The sequence below is a fragment of the Scatophagus argus genome, chromosome 13, assembly GCF_020382885.2.
Source record: "Scatophagus argus isolate fScaArg1 chromosome 13, fScaArg1.pri, whole genome shotgun sequence".
Classification (NCBI taxonomy): Eukaryota; Metazoa; Chordata; class Actinopteri; family Scatophagidae; genus Scatophagus; species Scatophagus argus.
In genome coordinates, this window is record NC_058505.1 from 7,001,633 (window position 1) to 7,017,486 (window position 15,854).

The 15,854-nt window shown below is 39.5% G+C and overlaps 1 protein-coding gene across 1 annotated transcript; it reads left to right on the top strand.

Annotated features, from left to right (window-relative positions):
- Positions 1 to 2,303: 2,303 nt before the first annotated feature.
- Positions 2,304 to 15,838, top strand: lrrcc1 (leucine rich repeat and coiled-coil centrosomal protein 1). The gene is made up of 19 exons (XM_046409284.1): positions 2,304 to 2,711; positions 3,695 to 3,900; positions 4,073 to 4,138; positions 4,231 to 4,398; positions 5,174 to 5,340; positions 6,591 to 6,806; positions 7,089 to 7,288; positions 7,935 to 8,106; positions 9,072 to 9,220; positions 10,345 to 10,549; positions 10,835 to 10,974; positions 11,751 to 11,952; positions 12,556 to 12,741; positions 13,037 to 13,211; positions 13,670 to 13,833; positions 13,947 to 14,155; positions 14,362 to 14,499; positions 14,814 to 14,949; positions 15,571 to 15,838. Exons 1-19 carry the CDS (start codon positions 2,668 to 2,670, stop codon positions 15,679 to 15,681), a joined length of 3,054 nt encoding a protein of 1,017 aa, XP_046265240.1. The 5' UTR covers positions 2,304 to 2,667; the 3' UTR covers positions 15,682 to 15,838.
- The last annotated feature ends 16 nt before the right edge of the window (positions 15,839 to 15,854 follow it).

A 15,854-nucleotide genomic window follows, 5' to 3' on the forward strand; every position in this document is an offset into this window, starting at 1 on the left:
TAAGGACAATATATTCTGTGCTTAATATATTATGGTCTGTATTGTGTATAAAAATACAGTTACGTGATCAATCAGATGAACTATGACATGCCCTTCTTTTGTTGTACTGCAAATGTATGTTTTCTCTGTTTCTGTGCAATGACAACTGTGACAAGCCACAATGCTGTCAGAGAGCTAAATATGAATGTAAGAGGAACACATTTTTTTACACTTGATTATTATGTGATTTGCTTTATTTGTACATTTGACTGAAATGTACAGTATGTAATTTTTTTCCCGCAACGCCTCCACACAGTGTCGTATGCGTATCAAGATAAGATGCATTTTGATTTTTGTTTACATACAAAGGATGACTATTTTTTACTATCTGCATGTTAAAAATGTGGCTATTATGGATCATTTGTATTCATTGCATCTGTTGTACAGCAGTGGATGATATCAGTTTTTGAAATACCCCCACCCACAAAATAAATAAATAAATAAATAAAGCTTGCCTGAATGGCTTTCATTTATACAAGACAAAAAAGAAAAAAAAAGCACAATTTGTTTCTGTGGGGGTTTTCGGCTCAGCTTTATTTTATCTTAAGATTTGAAAAACAACTTCAACAGTCTTCATTTTTATTAACCCCATACAGCATGAGAGACAGCACTGGAAAGTTACTACCTAACAAAACTTTTTCCTTCAGCCTTGAAACATTTGAACATCATAGCACTAGGGATGGCAGCATCAGGCTGTCAATCTGTCAGCTTGTCCACCACTTTGGTCCAGACTGTAATATCTCAACAGTTATTGGATGGATTGTCATGAAATTTCTCTCCCACATTCACTATCCCCAGAGGATGAATCTCGCTGATTCTACCAAATATCCGCAAAACCAATGACATTCTGATCAGCATCAACTACATTTTGTGTTTAGTTCTAGCAATTTTACATGCTAACATGCTAAACCCAGATGGTAAATATCGTAATTATTATACATTCTTAATTATATTTTAGCATGATAGCATACTAATGCTAAAGTTAAACTTCTGTATAACTTTCCCCTCCACCCTTAAACAACTTTTCAAAACAAATGGGTGTGGTAGGGTGAAAATAAAGGCCTGGAATGATGCTGAGTGTACAGATTCTCTCTTGAAGTTTCATTATAGCATTCCTATACATTAGTCCTGTTCTCTAATTGGCTAAGAGAATATTCATCTATTTTTTAGCACGGTGCCCTTGAAAACTACAGCCTATGAGAGATAAGTGGTAGAGAGGCAGATGGTGTTTCTAATTCACTCACTTCATTAGCACCAGATCATCATTTTCACAGGTTAAGGAGGGCCACTGGTCGACTTGCAGGTATAATTGGTTCTATCATTGCTGGCTAGCAGCCATTGAGTACAATGATCAGTCATGCAGCTCCTCTAATATGGACAATGTTCAGTGTGTGATGAACTGAATCAATCACTGGTTCGTAGCTGCTGGAAGAATTATGAGTATAATGGGGGTCAGGATCTTTATAATACATCTGTGATTAGCCATAGTTGAGCGAGGATGCACAACTCGCAGTAAGCATTGTTTCACAGGCCCCAAGTCTAATGTGGGAAGTTTTATGAATTATAACTTAGGGAGAGCAAGCATAAATGTAGCCATTTATTTTTAATGTATTGCACTGTGAATCAGTCATCAGCTTTATGTTCTTCTGACCCTTTGTTCTCTGGTCAAAATTGATATATTTTAATTTTTTTGTTTTATTCTTTTCCATTCATAGAGTATTTACTGGCTCCATTTTGTCACATATACGCTCATATGCACACTATCAAGTTCTTGTCGTGCAGTTCATGTCTACATGCCAAAGGTTTCATAACTTTGCAGCAGAGGCCAAACACCAATTTTAATTCCCTATTAGCCCTATTTTTGGAATTAAATCAATAAATAAATTCAGGTTTGAAGATACCTATTAAGATGGGGTCTATAAAACATACACTTAAATATTGCAGTGTCTGAAGTCTGCTACAGAGAAACACAATATAATTTCCATGCATTAACGGCAAAATTATGCTCAGCTGTTTATTAAACTGTTTGGTGAATTAGAGGGATTTAAGCAGACATTCCTTCTCGGTCTTAATTAACAGATAAAAATAGTTTAAAACATTGTTCTTAAGCAACAAGCCATTTAATTTGTAGACGTGAATTTTGCGTTTGCTCTATTTTTCTAGGCATAAAATGTAATGTTGTAAATTGATAGCCCTTTAACTGTACGGAGAGCCTGGACGGAGGCAATGAAACTCCTTTCCTTAGCTGGAGGAGATTTCCCGGATGTTGACGTTAGCAACGTCATGTAAACAGGAAGTTCGTTACCAGAAGCGGCTAGTTCAACTCGACGGAGGAGAAGCTAGAACATTATCAAATGTTTTAACGTACTCACAGTTACTGCTTTGGTTGTTAGAAAATATAACCGTATACTTCTAAGCTTTTTCAACTATTGTAACTGTGCTTTGTAAACGGTTCGGTGTAAGTTTGCCCCCTGAGCTCGATCGCCTGTAAACTTTTGCTAAGATGCTAGGTGGCTAATTTCTAGCAAGTGTTCTGCACATTTAACTAATGTGACAGCAGGAGTAGATTTGTTCGTTTTATTAGCATGCAGACTTACGTTTAAGGCTTATCACTAGCTGCATGTCATTATGGGAGACAAGGATCTGAGTCTTATTGACAAGAAGATTACAAGGTAATGTTTACTTCCACTGCTTTTTTAAAGTTTTGTTCAACATTTTACTAAAAACATTGGCTTGTATTAACCGTTGGTGTATAATCTTAAGTATAGGACGCAAGGTTACAAGTAAAAGTCCTTTAAAATAGTAGCCACTTAAGTAACAAAATGTAGAAATATCATCAGGAACAGTACCCGTGCAGTAGAATGGCTCGTCAGTGTCATATGGCATCTGCATTACTGGATTACTATTTAAAAAACATTTACGTGTAAGCAGAACTAAATTTACTGGAAACTTAAAATGAGCCTTAATATTGTTTGTTGGATTGACTAAAAAATTAAATATGACAAGCACAGCAGCATATCCTTCCAGTTGAGAAGCTGTAACCTGAAAGTGTCATCTCTGCTTTATTTTGTTAATTATCAATATAATGGCCAAGTATTATTCTATCTCTCAAATAATTGTTTCAGCCTTAATACTTTCCTCTCTTTTGAAAATATTTTACAAATGAAAAAATAAATCAGATATAGAGAAATAACTCTTTAGTCAAACTGATTACAATTCATGTCCAAATTAAAGCCATAATCTGTGATTAGGGAACTCAAGACGTTCTTGCTTCATGTTCACACGATCACAGTCTCAGATGTCTGGGACCACTGTCCTAGGTCATTAAATGCAAGGCTTTGGAACTGTATTTGTCGATTAATGGATTCACTGAAAGTCTGCAACAATAACTGATTAATTGTTTTGGACATTAAATCAAACAAAAATTCCAGTGTCGATCTGTTATATATATGTGTTTGTGTGTGTGTGTGTTTAAACTGAATATCTTTTGGTTTTGGACTACTGAGCAGTTGATCAATAATAAAACAACCATTTGTTCCTCCAAATTTTATAATTCTTTTTCCTGTAGTGCAAATGAGTCTGGACATGAAATGATCAATATTTTTTCTCCCATGCTGAATCTGTTGTTTAACCTTGTTGCTCTCTGTCCGTTTAGTTTACTAGATGTCCAACTGAGTGCCACTGTAACTTCACTCATTCTGCATTGCAATCACATCCCGAGGATCGAGGGCCTGACCTCAGCTTGGCACCTGCAGCACTTAGACCTTTCTTCCAATTGCATTTCTAAGATTGAGGGTCTAAGTTCCCTCACAAACCTAAAGACTTTAAATTTATCCTGCAACTTAATCACCAAGGTTGAAGGTGAGTCTTTAGTCACACGGTCACGCTGACAATAATTGTTTCAGTTATTTATGTGCTCTTCAAGTAATAATTCTTCATTACGGAGTCTTGTGTTTACTCTGATGTTGCTGTCACTGCTTTATGAGCTGTAAAATCACTCAGTTGTTAATGTCCCCCCCCCCCCTTAATTCAGGACTGAATGGCCTTGTGAACCTAACAAGATTAAACTTGTCCTACAATCAGATAAACAGCATCACTGGTGAGTTGAATACTGACTAAATGGAGGTTTTTTTCTTTTTCACTCAAATGGAAACTCTAACAAGTGACTGACATTTCAATGCTGCTGATTAGGCTTCTTGTATCTTCATGGCCTGCAACACAAGCTGAAACACATTAGTCTCCAAGGCAACAAGCTGGACAGCATCGATCATCTCCTGCAATGCTTGCTGGGATTGCAAGATTTAAGGGAAGTCACTTTGAGCCAGGATGGCAGAGACAACCCTTTGTGTAGGTTGCCAGGTAAGGCAAGAAAAAGTACAATGTAATACAATTCAGTAGCACCACAAAGCACATCATTCAAAATCAGAAGAATCCCGAGTAGGAATTTCTGCAGATGTTCAGTTTAATGATTACTCTACGCTGCGTGAATAAGGAAGATTTTTACTTGTTGGACATTCAAAAAGAGTTTTTGTTAAAAACAGCTGGTTTCTTTTTTATGTTTCTGTTATTTTTGATGAATCACTCACTAATCCAGAGGATAATTATTAGTTTATGTTAAATAACTGACTCAAAAACCTCCTGTGTATTTTCTTTAATGAAAGCACAATAAAAAATTAGTGGAAGTCAAATTCACAATTTTAATAATTATATTGACAGCAGGTATATCAATGTAAAACTCTTTCCCTGTTTTTCATTAAGTTATGTTGTGCACCAGTTATCATTGTCTTAATGTTCATGATTAATTCACAGTAAATCCATTTAAATCCATAAGGACGTACTTAAAGTATTCTTACAACCCTTGCTGTCAATATGCGCAAATAGACTTATATTTTCAGGGCTCAGACCTCATTATGTGAGCCACATCAATAGTGCCTATGTGGATAGCACATGCAGAAGTGAGGTTGTTCTTTTAAATATAGATTGTTTGATTTTATAACCGACCACAACACCTCATGTTTTATCTGCGCCTTAAACCACTGATGTGGCAGTAGTCAGTAATGGTGTTCCAGGGCAGTCATACAGCTCTACTCTTGTCAGGTTCTTCTAATGTAGGTTTGTGTCTGTCTTGCCACAGGTTACCGAGAGATTGTCATTCAGTCTTTGCCACAGATCTCTGTTTTGGATGGCCTGGACCGGCTAGGAAATCCATCACATCTAGATCTTATTAGTCCTCGTGATATCCCGGGTCTGGAGGACTATGTGGACCTGCTGCTATCGTCAGATGCTAGTCATAATGAAGCGGTAATTTTTGATGCCACACTACCACTTTTAGCCTTATATTTACAGTGTAATATTTTATTATAATAAATTGAAGTCGTGGATCAGCGGTTAGGGTGTCGGACCCGTAACCGGTGGATCGCTGGTTCGATTCCCCGTCCCGGTGTCCATGGCTGAGGTACCCTTGAGCAAGGTACCTAACCCCCACTGCTCCCCGGGCGCTGCACGCGGTCGCCCACTGCCCCGGGTTTGCTGTGTGTGTGTGCACGTCACTTGGGTGGGTTAAATGCAGAGAACAAATTTCGTTGGAGTGAGTTCCTTCCAATGACAAAATATGTCACTTTAATCTTTAATCTTAATCTTAAATTTTTAACATTTATTTTACCAGGAATTCTCTTGAGATAAATTCCGATTTTTGGGAGAGACACTCAGAGACAGCATCGGGGCTTAGAAGTTTTAAGACAGTCACAGAAGAACAGACATTTGATTTACAATGCTCATATATAGCATGATAAAATAGGACATGAGAGTCATGAGAGATACTTTGCTTTAAAACAGGTAAATTCCCCCCAAATAGCTTTTGAATACCTGTGACAACAGCATTTCAAAATGGAGTTTAATCTTGTAAAATATTCCAAGAAAATGGTGCATAGTAAAATATCACAATTACACAGTAAGACTTTTTATTTCTTAATAAGTTCCCTAATGCAAAATAATTCAAGTATTCCTCATTTGCGTTGAAATGACCTCACATAGGATAGAAATTATCTTTAGTGGATGTGACATTTTGTATCCAAAATATTTTACTCCAGAATCCTGCTTTGAAGGTTTTCCCCCATCTGTATATTTGGATTTGGAAAAGTCATACACAAAAACAGAAAAAATGTAGTTTTCCACTGCAGAACCTGCCTTCTCAGTGTTCTTACTTAATTACTTAAGACCATCTAGATGTGAAGTGACGATGCTTATCACTGAACCACTGTGTTGCCCTGAGCCTGAGAAGCCTTTGTAAATAGAAGATTCCCAGTGATCAGTGAATTGCTGGATTATTATGCAATTTAGTCAGTTTATATAAGGATAGTGGCAGTTGGTGAATCTGATCTCTTAATCATTAAGTTACTTTACACATCCATTGCACCAGATGGTAATATCCATCTGTTTTTCTCATTAGCAAAACCAGCTGCAGTGGACTGTAACGCACCCACAGTGGGAACCCTGATATAAGAAAGTATTCCCAGTGAAATGGAAAAAACTAATTTAAGTTTCCGTGGCAGGTTAGAGGGGATGTCCCTCTCACCACACCCCGCATTGATGAGGTTATGACCCAGTTTCGTCAGCGGCTTGCTGCCGAAGCAATCACGGATCCAGACCCACAGCCAGATCCTCAGAGTTTCCAGCCGGTTCGTTCCACTGTGACTGATCCAGCAGACCCCGTTAATGAAGAGCGCATCAGGAAACTGGAGCACCAGGTGTCCCAGCTCATCCAGCAGGTGCCTGTTTAACACTGCTGACAGCCATTAACTCATTTATTAAGAATCGTTCATCAGATATAGCAGTGTTTTTTGTATTTTAACAATTCAGAAAACATTTTTTTGGAAGAGCATGTGTGGACGTCTTACTAATAAATTATTTGTTTACTTATAGTGTGAAGTCCTTTCTTTTAATCAAATATCAAATAATCAAATAAGTGTTACTCATTTGTTGTTAATTTATAGTTGAATATTAATTTTATCCAGTCTGATATTGTAAGTATTTCTGCCATTTTTACTCAGGCCCCTGCAGGTAATAAGTCCAGTAGCTCTACTCATCCTGTGGTGACGGTACGGAAGGCCAAGAGGGACACAGATCGCACGTCAGAAAGTGAGTGTGATAGTGGAAAGGAAAACAGGCGGCGCACCAGGATCCCAAAACATGGTAACAGAATAACGTCGAGGATGACACCCAAGGACACCAAGGGCCGGAGATCAGACAGGTATTTCTGTACCTGCACATCTCAGAGCTAATTAAATGCTCTTACTCTAGTGCTAAAATAATTTATTTTTCCATCAAGTTTACAGATGTGCACCCTGATTTTGTGATAGTTGCTAATTGCCACCTTCCACAAATCCTAAAATTCTTAGGAACTTACTGTTAATGGCTTTTGAAGCTCAACTGGGTGAAGACATTTCAAGCACTGTTGGACACTATAACACTGAAGAGTGCAATCTAACATCATCCAGTCTCTTGATGACTGAGGAAATACATTTACCTCTTAACTCAAACGGGATGGTACATTTTCCTCTCAGAGTGATGTTGTAAACCCACATCGTCTCTGTTAGAAATTACAGCTGTCATCTCGCTCCCATGATTAACGACCATGCTTGGTCTTCCCCCTCATCTTACTTCATCAACCACTGATGGCACGTGCTTAGAATTCACTAATTTAACTTAGTAAGCTCCCAACTGGCCTCATCAAAGGCAAGGTGATTTTAAAGTGGTAGCTCCAAGTTGTTCAAACTTTGCCTACATATAAAAGTGAGTCATCTGCTTTGACCTTTATAAAGCCAGACATTAGCTGGAGGGCTGTTTATAATCAATTTTACAGCTGGTTCAATACCTGTGATTTGTTTTATGTGCAGCGATCAGGAGAATCATAAACAGAGGAGTTCAAAGTCTGCTGTGGGGCCCAGGAGGAAGGCTGCCAGCACAGGGGGTATAGACGCAGCAGAGCCAACCAGGAGGGTACCTTTGAGAGCAGCTAAGGCCTCAGGCGAAAAAACCAAATCCACTGAGGAGCAAGAAACCTATAGGGTACTACAGCATGGATAGGTCACCTGCTGGCTGGATGTCAGCTTCTATTTTTATTGAGTGAATGTAATATGAAAAAGGTTATGTCCCCATGCAATAGGTCAGTAGACATCCTTTGTGTATTTGTACCTATATATCTGTGAAAGCATTCATTTGCTTGTATTTTTTTTATTTTACACAAAGCTCTTAACAAACATGTGCAGACAGGAGCAGAATACAGACATCCGTTTTAAAAATAATTGCAAAGAAAGTTGGTAGCACATTTTTTAATTCCATTATGTAAAATAACATCAAATTAGATTGTGTTGTAAGCGAATCAGTCAGGCTAATGGATGAAACACACATTAGTGTATTGTTGCATAAGGATAGCATGTTTTCATTCCATTTAACATACCAGCCATGATTTTTCTTTTTGTAGTTAACTCCAGCCTTCATCCTGGCTTAGAGTATATCACCTTAGAGTACCCCACACAAGCTGGAAAATTACATTCTGCCATTCCACTGATTTAGCATTGTACGTTGTCCGAAAAAGGATCAAAATCGATGCAGCAGGTGTGTATTAATAGCAGTAGTAATGTAGCTTCAAGCAGAGATGAGGACCAGGCTACAAAGGTCTGTTAAAATCACATCTTTCAAACTCCATACACACTCAGATTTTTTTTTGTGTGTGATGCTGCCCCAGCTGACATCACTTTAGGTCATTTAACAGACTACGGGTAGTCCATGAAAGATTTATACAGATTTTTTTCCCTCACATATATAGTAACACTCCCCAAGGGCTGTAAACAGACTTTGCTGTTTGAAAACCATGGGGTTCCTCTTTATTCTTCTCAGTATTCTTTACATGAACTTACTAATTCTTTAAAAAACAAAACAAAACCTTTGTAACATTCAATGTCGTTAAATTGCTCGTATTCAGTCACTCATGTTCCCTTCATGTTTGTGTTTTTTGTGTATGTGTGACTCAGGCTATTGTGGATGAGCGTGACCAGGAAAGGGAGAGGCGTTGGAAAGCTGAGCAGGCTGTGAGAAAGCTAACAGAGGATCTGAAATGCCTGCAGACAAAGGTCAGCGAGGAAAAAGACCTTCAGAGCATGGCCCTGCACACCACTGACAGGTAAGAGGAAAAGCGGTCAAACACACGGATGCTCGTGAACGTGTGTGCGCTATGCACACAAATTCCACATGAAATGGCGCATTAGCTCTAAAGCAGATATGATGAAAAGGGATAATTGAACTTGTCTCTGTGGATTTTAATTGTCAACTGCATAATGGATTCTCATCCATATCTAGCCCGTTCATCTTTTGTATTAGCTCTCCTGAGATCAGGACCTGCTGCCTGTCTGCCGGTCTTACCCTTGAACAATGAGTATCCATCCCACCATTAAAATTCCTCTCTATCATTACCCCATAGCCTCTCTTGAAATCAAGCACACACTTTGGTTCCATTACCCCAAATCCTTAAAGTACACCTGCAGTTGTCTGTGATAGTAAAGCTATTTAGTTTAAAGATGGCTAATCTATGAACCCATCCTGCTTATATTCCTTACATTTATATACTAGAGGCTATAATTATCTGATTAAGTACTCCTTTCTCTGTCCTCATACATGTTGGATTATTTGGCTGTGAGCTTCTTTAGTTCTGCACTGCACAGATAGAGCCAGGTGTGACTATTATGCATGTTTTCTCGCTTGCATTACACACTGCCTAGATAAATCTGCATTATGGGTGTAATTAGGGGCCTTGTGACAAGCATATGTCAGCAGTATTGCATGAATCAATCTTAGTTGTCACTTTCTAATGACGCTGAGCACGGCTGATATTGTTTACTCGCTCGCGCATTAGCAGAGACATTACAGAGAAAGGAGTCATCACAGCAGGTTTAAAGAGAGAACTACTGTATGCGTTTGCATATTTTCATCGTTGTACTGTCTGTCCTGTGTTCTCAGATTTAATTTTTCAGTTGTTGTGTTTTCACTTGAATGCCCCTTCATGCAATGTTGCTTTTCCTATTTCCATTTCAACTATATTTCCAATTTATCTGCCTGCAAATAAGATTTTTGACAATTTCATAATGTCATATTTCTGCAGTTTCGTAGGCTATCACATTTTTAACAGTGACAGATAAAACACATAACACAGAAATGATCCCACAGCTGGTAGTGGTTGTATAGACATTCAGGGTATTACCTCTGCTGCCCTTGCACACTATACTGCTATCATGCTTTCTCCCCATCAAGGCTAAAAGAATTGTTGCTGAAGGAGCGATCGGGCCGCTCTGAACTGCAGACTCGTGTTGAGGAGCTGGAGGGGAGGTGTCAGTCCTTAACTCAGCAGCTGGAGCAGGCCCGCAGCAGTGAAGAACAACAGAAGAGTGCGCTACGCAGACTGGAGGAAAGCATCTCCCAGGCAGAAGCACTCAGGGCTCGCCAGCAGGCTGAGGAGGTAAGGTAGTTGGTTTTAGTAGGCCTGAGGACACTTAAATCACCACTTTGTACAGATTGTGATACAGTGTACATTCATTCTGGCGGTGCTATCAATTCTCAACATAAAAATGAGGGAAACTTCATTTAAAGGTAATGCAAATATAAAAGTACTGTTCTTTATTTTACCTTAGACTCTCCTTGAGAGTGAATAAATGCAGACAGATGAAAGGATTCAGCAGACAGGGTCATTCAGCTCTCACAGTATGTGACAGGCGGGTATAAAATGTGTGTTGACCTTTCTCAGATGAAGCGGCGCCAGGAGGTGGAGAACAAGACCGCAGCCCTGAAGAGAGAGTTGGACATTCAGAGAGCCTCAGTACATCAGCACAAAGACAATCTGCAGCAGCTTCATGAACTGCTGGCATCCAGGGAACAAGAGCACAGGTATTATATTTGATCCTGATTTCTTCACATGAGTGATGGGTTCCTACATAGATGCAACATTTTCTATCAGAATTAGAATAGTTTTGGTTATTTAACATGAGGGCTTTCTGTATTTGTGGGGGGGGGGGGGGGGTTTCTGCTCTTCTGACTGGTTTGTGGGGAGGGCTTAGCTGGAAAGCAGTGACAGATGGTGCATCTCAGAGTCACGGAAGCATCCTCAAATGGCTAAAGATGTTGCATCATTGAAATGTTGCGATGTCCAGCACCTTTCAATTTCTGCAAAGGACTGTAACCTCAGCACCCTGAAAGTAACTATGATCTTCACAGGGTCTTTATGAAAGTGTTGAAGGAGAATGAAAGAACTGCTAGGAAGAGGTCTTGCCTAGCTTCTGTAGGACCCAACTGGGATCATACCAAAGAAGCATCCTTGACTTTGAGAAACGCTAACATACAGTATGTCTTTGTTATGTTTCTGCACTAAAAGCAAGAAACAAGCTGTTTAAATGTTCATATGGTCACCTGACTATTCTCTCAAGACAGATTTGAAAAGTGATGAACCTATGATTTAAAAAGTTTTTTTGAAAGTGGGGCTATTTAAAAATGGTAACTAATTTGTAATTTAACAAATTCCTTCAGAAATTGCTACATCCAAAATAAGGATTCAGATAAAATGCATGTTATGGCCCACCAGTTACACAGTGCAGGCTAATGTGTTTGTGTTGATGACCCAGCAGCCTTTTAAACAATGTATCAACCTTGTTTGCATTGTCTTACAGAAAACAGCTGGAGTTGCGGCTGCAACCAGACGGGGCAGATTTCCGTGAGGCAGTGGCGCGAGAAGTTGCTGCAGTGGAACAACGACACACCCAGCGGGAGGTGGAGCTGCAGGAGAAACTGACAGAGGGCAGGAAGCAGTACGCCGCTCTGGAGGACGAGTTCCGCATGGCACTAACCATCGAGGCTGCTCGCTTCTCTGAGGTCTGCTAAAACACAGACACCTGCCACACAGATGGCCTGCAATCACTGAAGTGTGGCTTCAGATTCTACTTTACGTTCTCTGTGCAGTTCAGTTGATAAATTATTACTGAGTTGGCTAAAAAGTGAAGTGGTTAAACTGGGATTGAACTCAGACTAGACAGACTCTTTATCTGTTTTTGTCTGGCGAAAGCTTAGATTGAATTAGGATCATCACTTGGGCCAAGTATGTGTGATTGCCACAGAAAGAAAGCTACACGAAACTATTGGATTTGAATCAGTTTGTACTTCCTTGTTATGGTTACAGATTTTATTCAACCTCTCCACAAAATTTAATCTAGTCTTGATTACTACCAATTGCACGGTTTTCTAATTTAAGTCTCTGAACTTTGGCTGTAGAGAAAGTCTAAATAAGCAATATTTTTGTCAGCCAAATCCTCACTCATTGAAACCTTTTAAAATTTGCTTTTCCTTAAATCCCTAACTCTGTCAGACCTTGAATGTGACATTAATTGATAAACATGTCAAGTCAGGCGATGATTGGACTTCACCGTTCAACTCCTAGACGTCTCATTCACTTTCCATATCCTCTCTCTGCTTCTTCAGGTAAAGGATGCCTGTGATCAGATGAATGCAGAGCTGTTGGATCTCAAGGCAACCCTTGCCCAGTCTCAACAGAGGGAGAAAAAATCCGGCTCTCTGGTGCAGGAGCTCACAGCCATGGTCAAAGAACAGAAGAACCGTATCTCTGAACTCATCAAAGCCAAGAGAGACGCTGTCACAGATTTAAAGGTACAGCAGTGAAGTGAGCTCTGACAGATTTTTTTTTTCTTCAAGGTTTCAGAGGAAATTAAGAATAAATTGTCTGATCAAATTTGAAAAACCAGAGTGTGCAGTATAAACCTTACATTACAGATGACCAGTTCTGGGCATCAGTCATCGCTTTTTTAAAAAAATGTTCAGCCTAAGCCAGTGGGAGACGTCTTTGAGACATCATGAATACTGAATGGGTCCAGCTGCCTTTCCATCTGTCAGCCTTGACACATGGCCACTGATCCTCAATGCTGTCTCTCTGTGCCTCTGCCAGAGCCGTCTGCATTCCTTGGAAGCAGAGGTGGAGCAGGACCGACGACTCGGCCTGCAGCTGGAGTTGCTCAAGAAAGAGAAGGCAAGACTGTTGTCTCAGCTCACAGCTCAGGAGTCAGTGATAGACGGCCTCAGGGCAGAGAGGAGGATCTGGGGCCAAGAGCTCGCTCAACAAGGTAGGAGATGTCCAGGAGGACTTTGAATGAGCCTGATGGTACACACACACACTGAAAACCAGTGCTAGTTTATCAGCAAACACACACGCTTTCCTTTAGTTCATCTTTCTCCATACTGGCCATGCACAGAGTCACACTTAGCATTTTAGAGATTCTGTTGTCCGTATGAAGGAGACATTAGCTGTTTGCTGTACAGTACTGTATACTCTTTTGCCATCTGGTGGTTATTTAGGAGAAGCACACTCTTATACACTTAGGCAACACAAGAGACAAAAGAAAATTCAAAATGTTTGGTATAAGGCATTAAAATCTACAAAAAGGCACTGTCAGTAAAAATAGAATAAATTTATGGGGAATAAATTTTATAATAAAAATAGGCTTTAAAGCAGTAAACTTTAAGAAGTGTTCTCATAAGAGACATGATCAAATTTACAATTTGATGTATTTCTTTTTACTAGGAGTATCCTTGGCTCAGGATCGTGGACGCCTGGAGGCCAGGATAGAGGTGTTGGGCGCCGAGCTACAGACTCAGAAGAAACAGAATGAGCGGGACAACGATGCCCTTAAAATCAAAGCCAAAATCGTTGATGACCAGACAGAGACAATCCGTAAACTCAAAGAGGTAGTGGGATACTCTGATTATTATTATGAATTTATCTGTCTGTCTCATCTTGTTTTTATCTTGAACCACAGTAAAACAGTTTCTCTGTCTCTTTTGCCCTCCTGCTGTCTAAGGCCTTGCAGGAGCGTGATGACCAGATTCGCAGGCTGCGGGAGGAGGCGGTTCAAGCCCAGAAGAGGCTCCAGCAGCAGCGGGATGAGGAAACTGCTCGGCAGGCCGAGCTGAGGGAACGACTGGAGCTTCTGAGCCTTCGCAAGGATGAGCTGAAACAGCAGCTTGAGGACAAGGAGGCAGAGCTGGAGGAGGTGAAAAGAGTTTACAGGCAAGCATCCCATCACAAATACAGAGAGACACAGACATACCAGAACATTTTGTGTTATAAACAGTGTATCAAAGTAATTTTGAAGTATTACTTAATAGGTACAGCCAGTGTTTCTAGTAGTATGGGTAACTCAGTATGCATGTTTAAAGACATGCATTATTATTATTGTTGATTTTCTGTTTTTCTGTGTCGATTCTTTATATTAGTGATTCCAGTAAGAGGTGGCAGGAGAAGGCAGACCTGCTTACTCGACTGGAGAGCCAGGTGAAGCGCATGAAAGAGAACTTTGATGCCAAGGAACATTTACTGCTGGAAGAAAGAGATAAAGCAAAAGACGCACGCAAGTATGACACAGTATCACACAAGAATGTAATTCATAATCATTTAAAATCAAGGATCATCATTATCCTGTAAAAATAAAAGTCAGAGTTTTGAAGAAGCTGTTTTTTTTGTATTAAGTGTTCATTCTCTATTTCCACAGAATGTGCATACATTTGTGCTATCATCGTCCAAGCACTGCTTTCATTTGTGTTTCATTTCCAGAGCCATCCACCCTAAAAAAAGTGCATACGATAATTGTGCGATTGTGTTTACATTAGGACAATATCCTCCAAGGGATTTTCCTTAAGTAATATTTGATTTGTTGTTTGTCTTTCAGAGCTGCAGTAGAGAAGTTGCAGTGTGTGGATGATGCTTTTCGTCGACAGCTAGAGTCTGTCCAGGCTGCACATCAAGCTGAGCTGCTTCGACTGGCGAATGAAAAACAGAAACAGATTGAACAAGCCAATCAGAAGGTACAATTTTCCTCCCAAGATGGCAGAACAGGTGCTTGCAAGAGTGTATTCATGTGTGACAAATATGAAGCACAGCCGAGTCTAGCTCTGACTCTGATACTGATAAGGATTAGTCTGTGTGTGGTAAGTATAGTAGACATTCATCATATTTGATTGCATATTATTGTATGCTTTTTTATGTCTTATCTGCTTCACCATGTTCAAAAGTGGTTACATGCCCCTGTTGCTTACGACACTGTTGCATTTGCAATTTATTGTATCAAAGGGGAAAGATTGTATCACTGAAAATCTTACATTACGTCCTCAGTTTCAGAAAGACAATTTTCTGAAAGACAATCTCCTCAATTTCAGAAAGAAATTTTAAAAATGATCAGTACTAAAAAATAGGACAAACCCTGTCTTGCAGATATGCATTTTGAGAATATCATGAATAAAACTGGCCTCTGTGATGTCAACCAGTTACTTGTCTTGCCTTTAAATATGCCAGTTTCGTTTATTTATATTTCACCCAACAGAGCATTAAAAGACTAAAAGCTTTGAATTTGAAAAACCAGGGTTTGAAAAAAGTGTTTAAAGAAGTTTGTGTGTGTGTGTGTGTGTGTTGTGTCGTGTCTTCTTCAGGTGTTTGAAGTGGAGGAGGAAATGCGTCAGCTCCTGGAGGAGACAGAAACTAACAAGAGAATCATGGAAGAGAAAATGAAGCGTCTCACAAGTGTACTTAAAGACTTTTAACACATGAAATATGACTTACTGACAGTAGACTCTAGTGACAGGAAGTCATGGGAGCAGTGAAATAAATGCAGTTGTTTCTATTTTTATGTTAAATTATTGTTGTGTTTTAGTACATCGCGATTATGCAATAAATTCGCTGTTAAACACATTTGTGTGTTTTCTTTATAATTATA

What these genes read in the sequence shown, in the direction of transcription:
- lrrcc1 (XM_046409284.1), top strand. Translation starts at nt 2,668, where the DNA reads ATGGGAGACAAGGATCTGAGTCTTATTGACAAGAAGATTACAAG. An exon ending in AAGGGCCGGAGATCAGACAG is followed by an intron (nt 7,289 to 7,934) that starts GTATTTCTGTAC and finishes TTTTATGTGCAG; the next exon opens with CGATCAGGAGAATCATAAAC. An exon ending in GAGGTGAAAAGAGTTTACAG is followed by an intron (nt 14,156 to 14,361) that starts GCAAGCATCCCA and finishes TCTTTATATTAG; the next exon opens with TGATTCCAGTAAGAGGTGGC.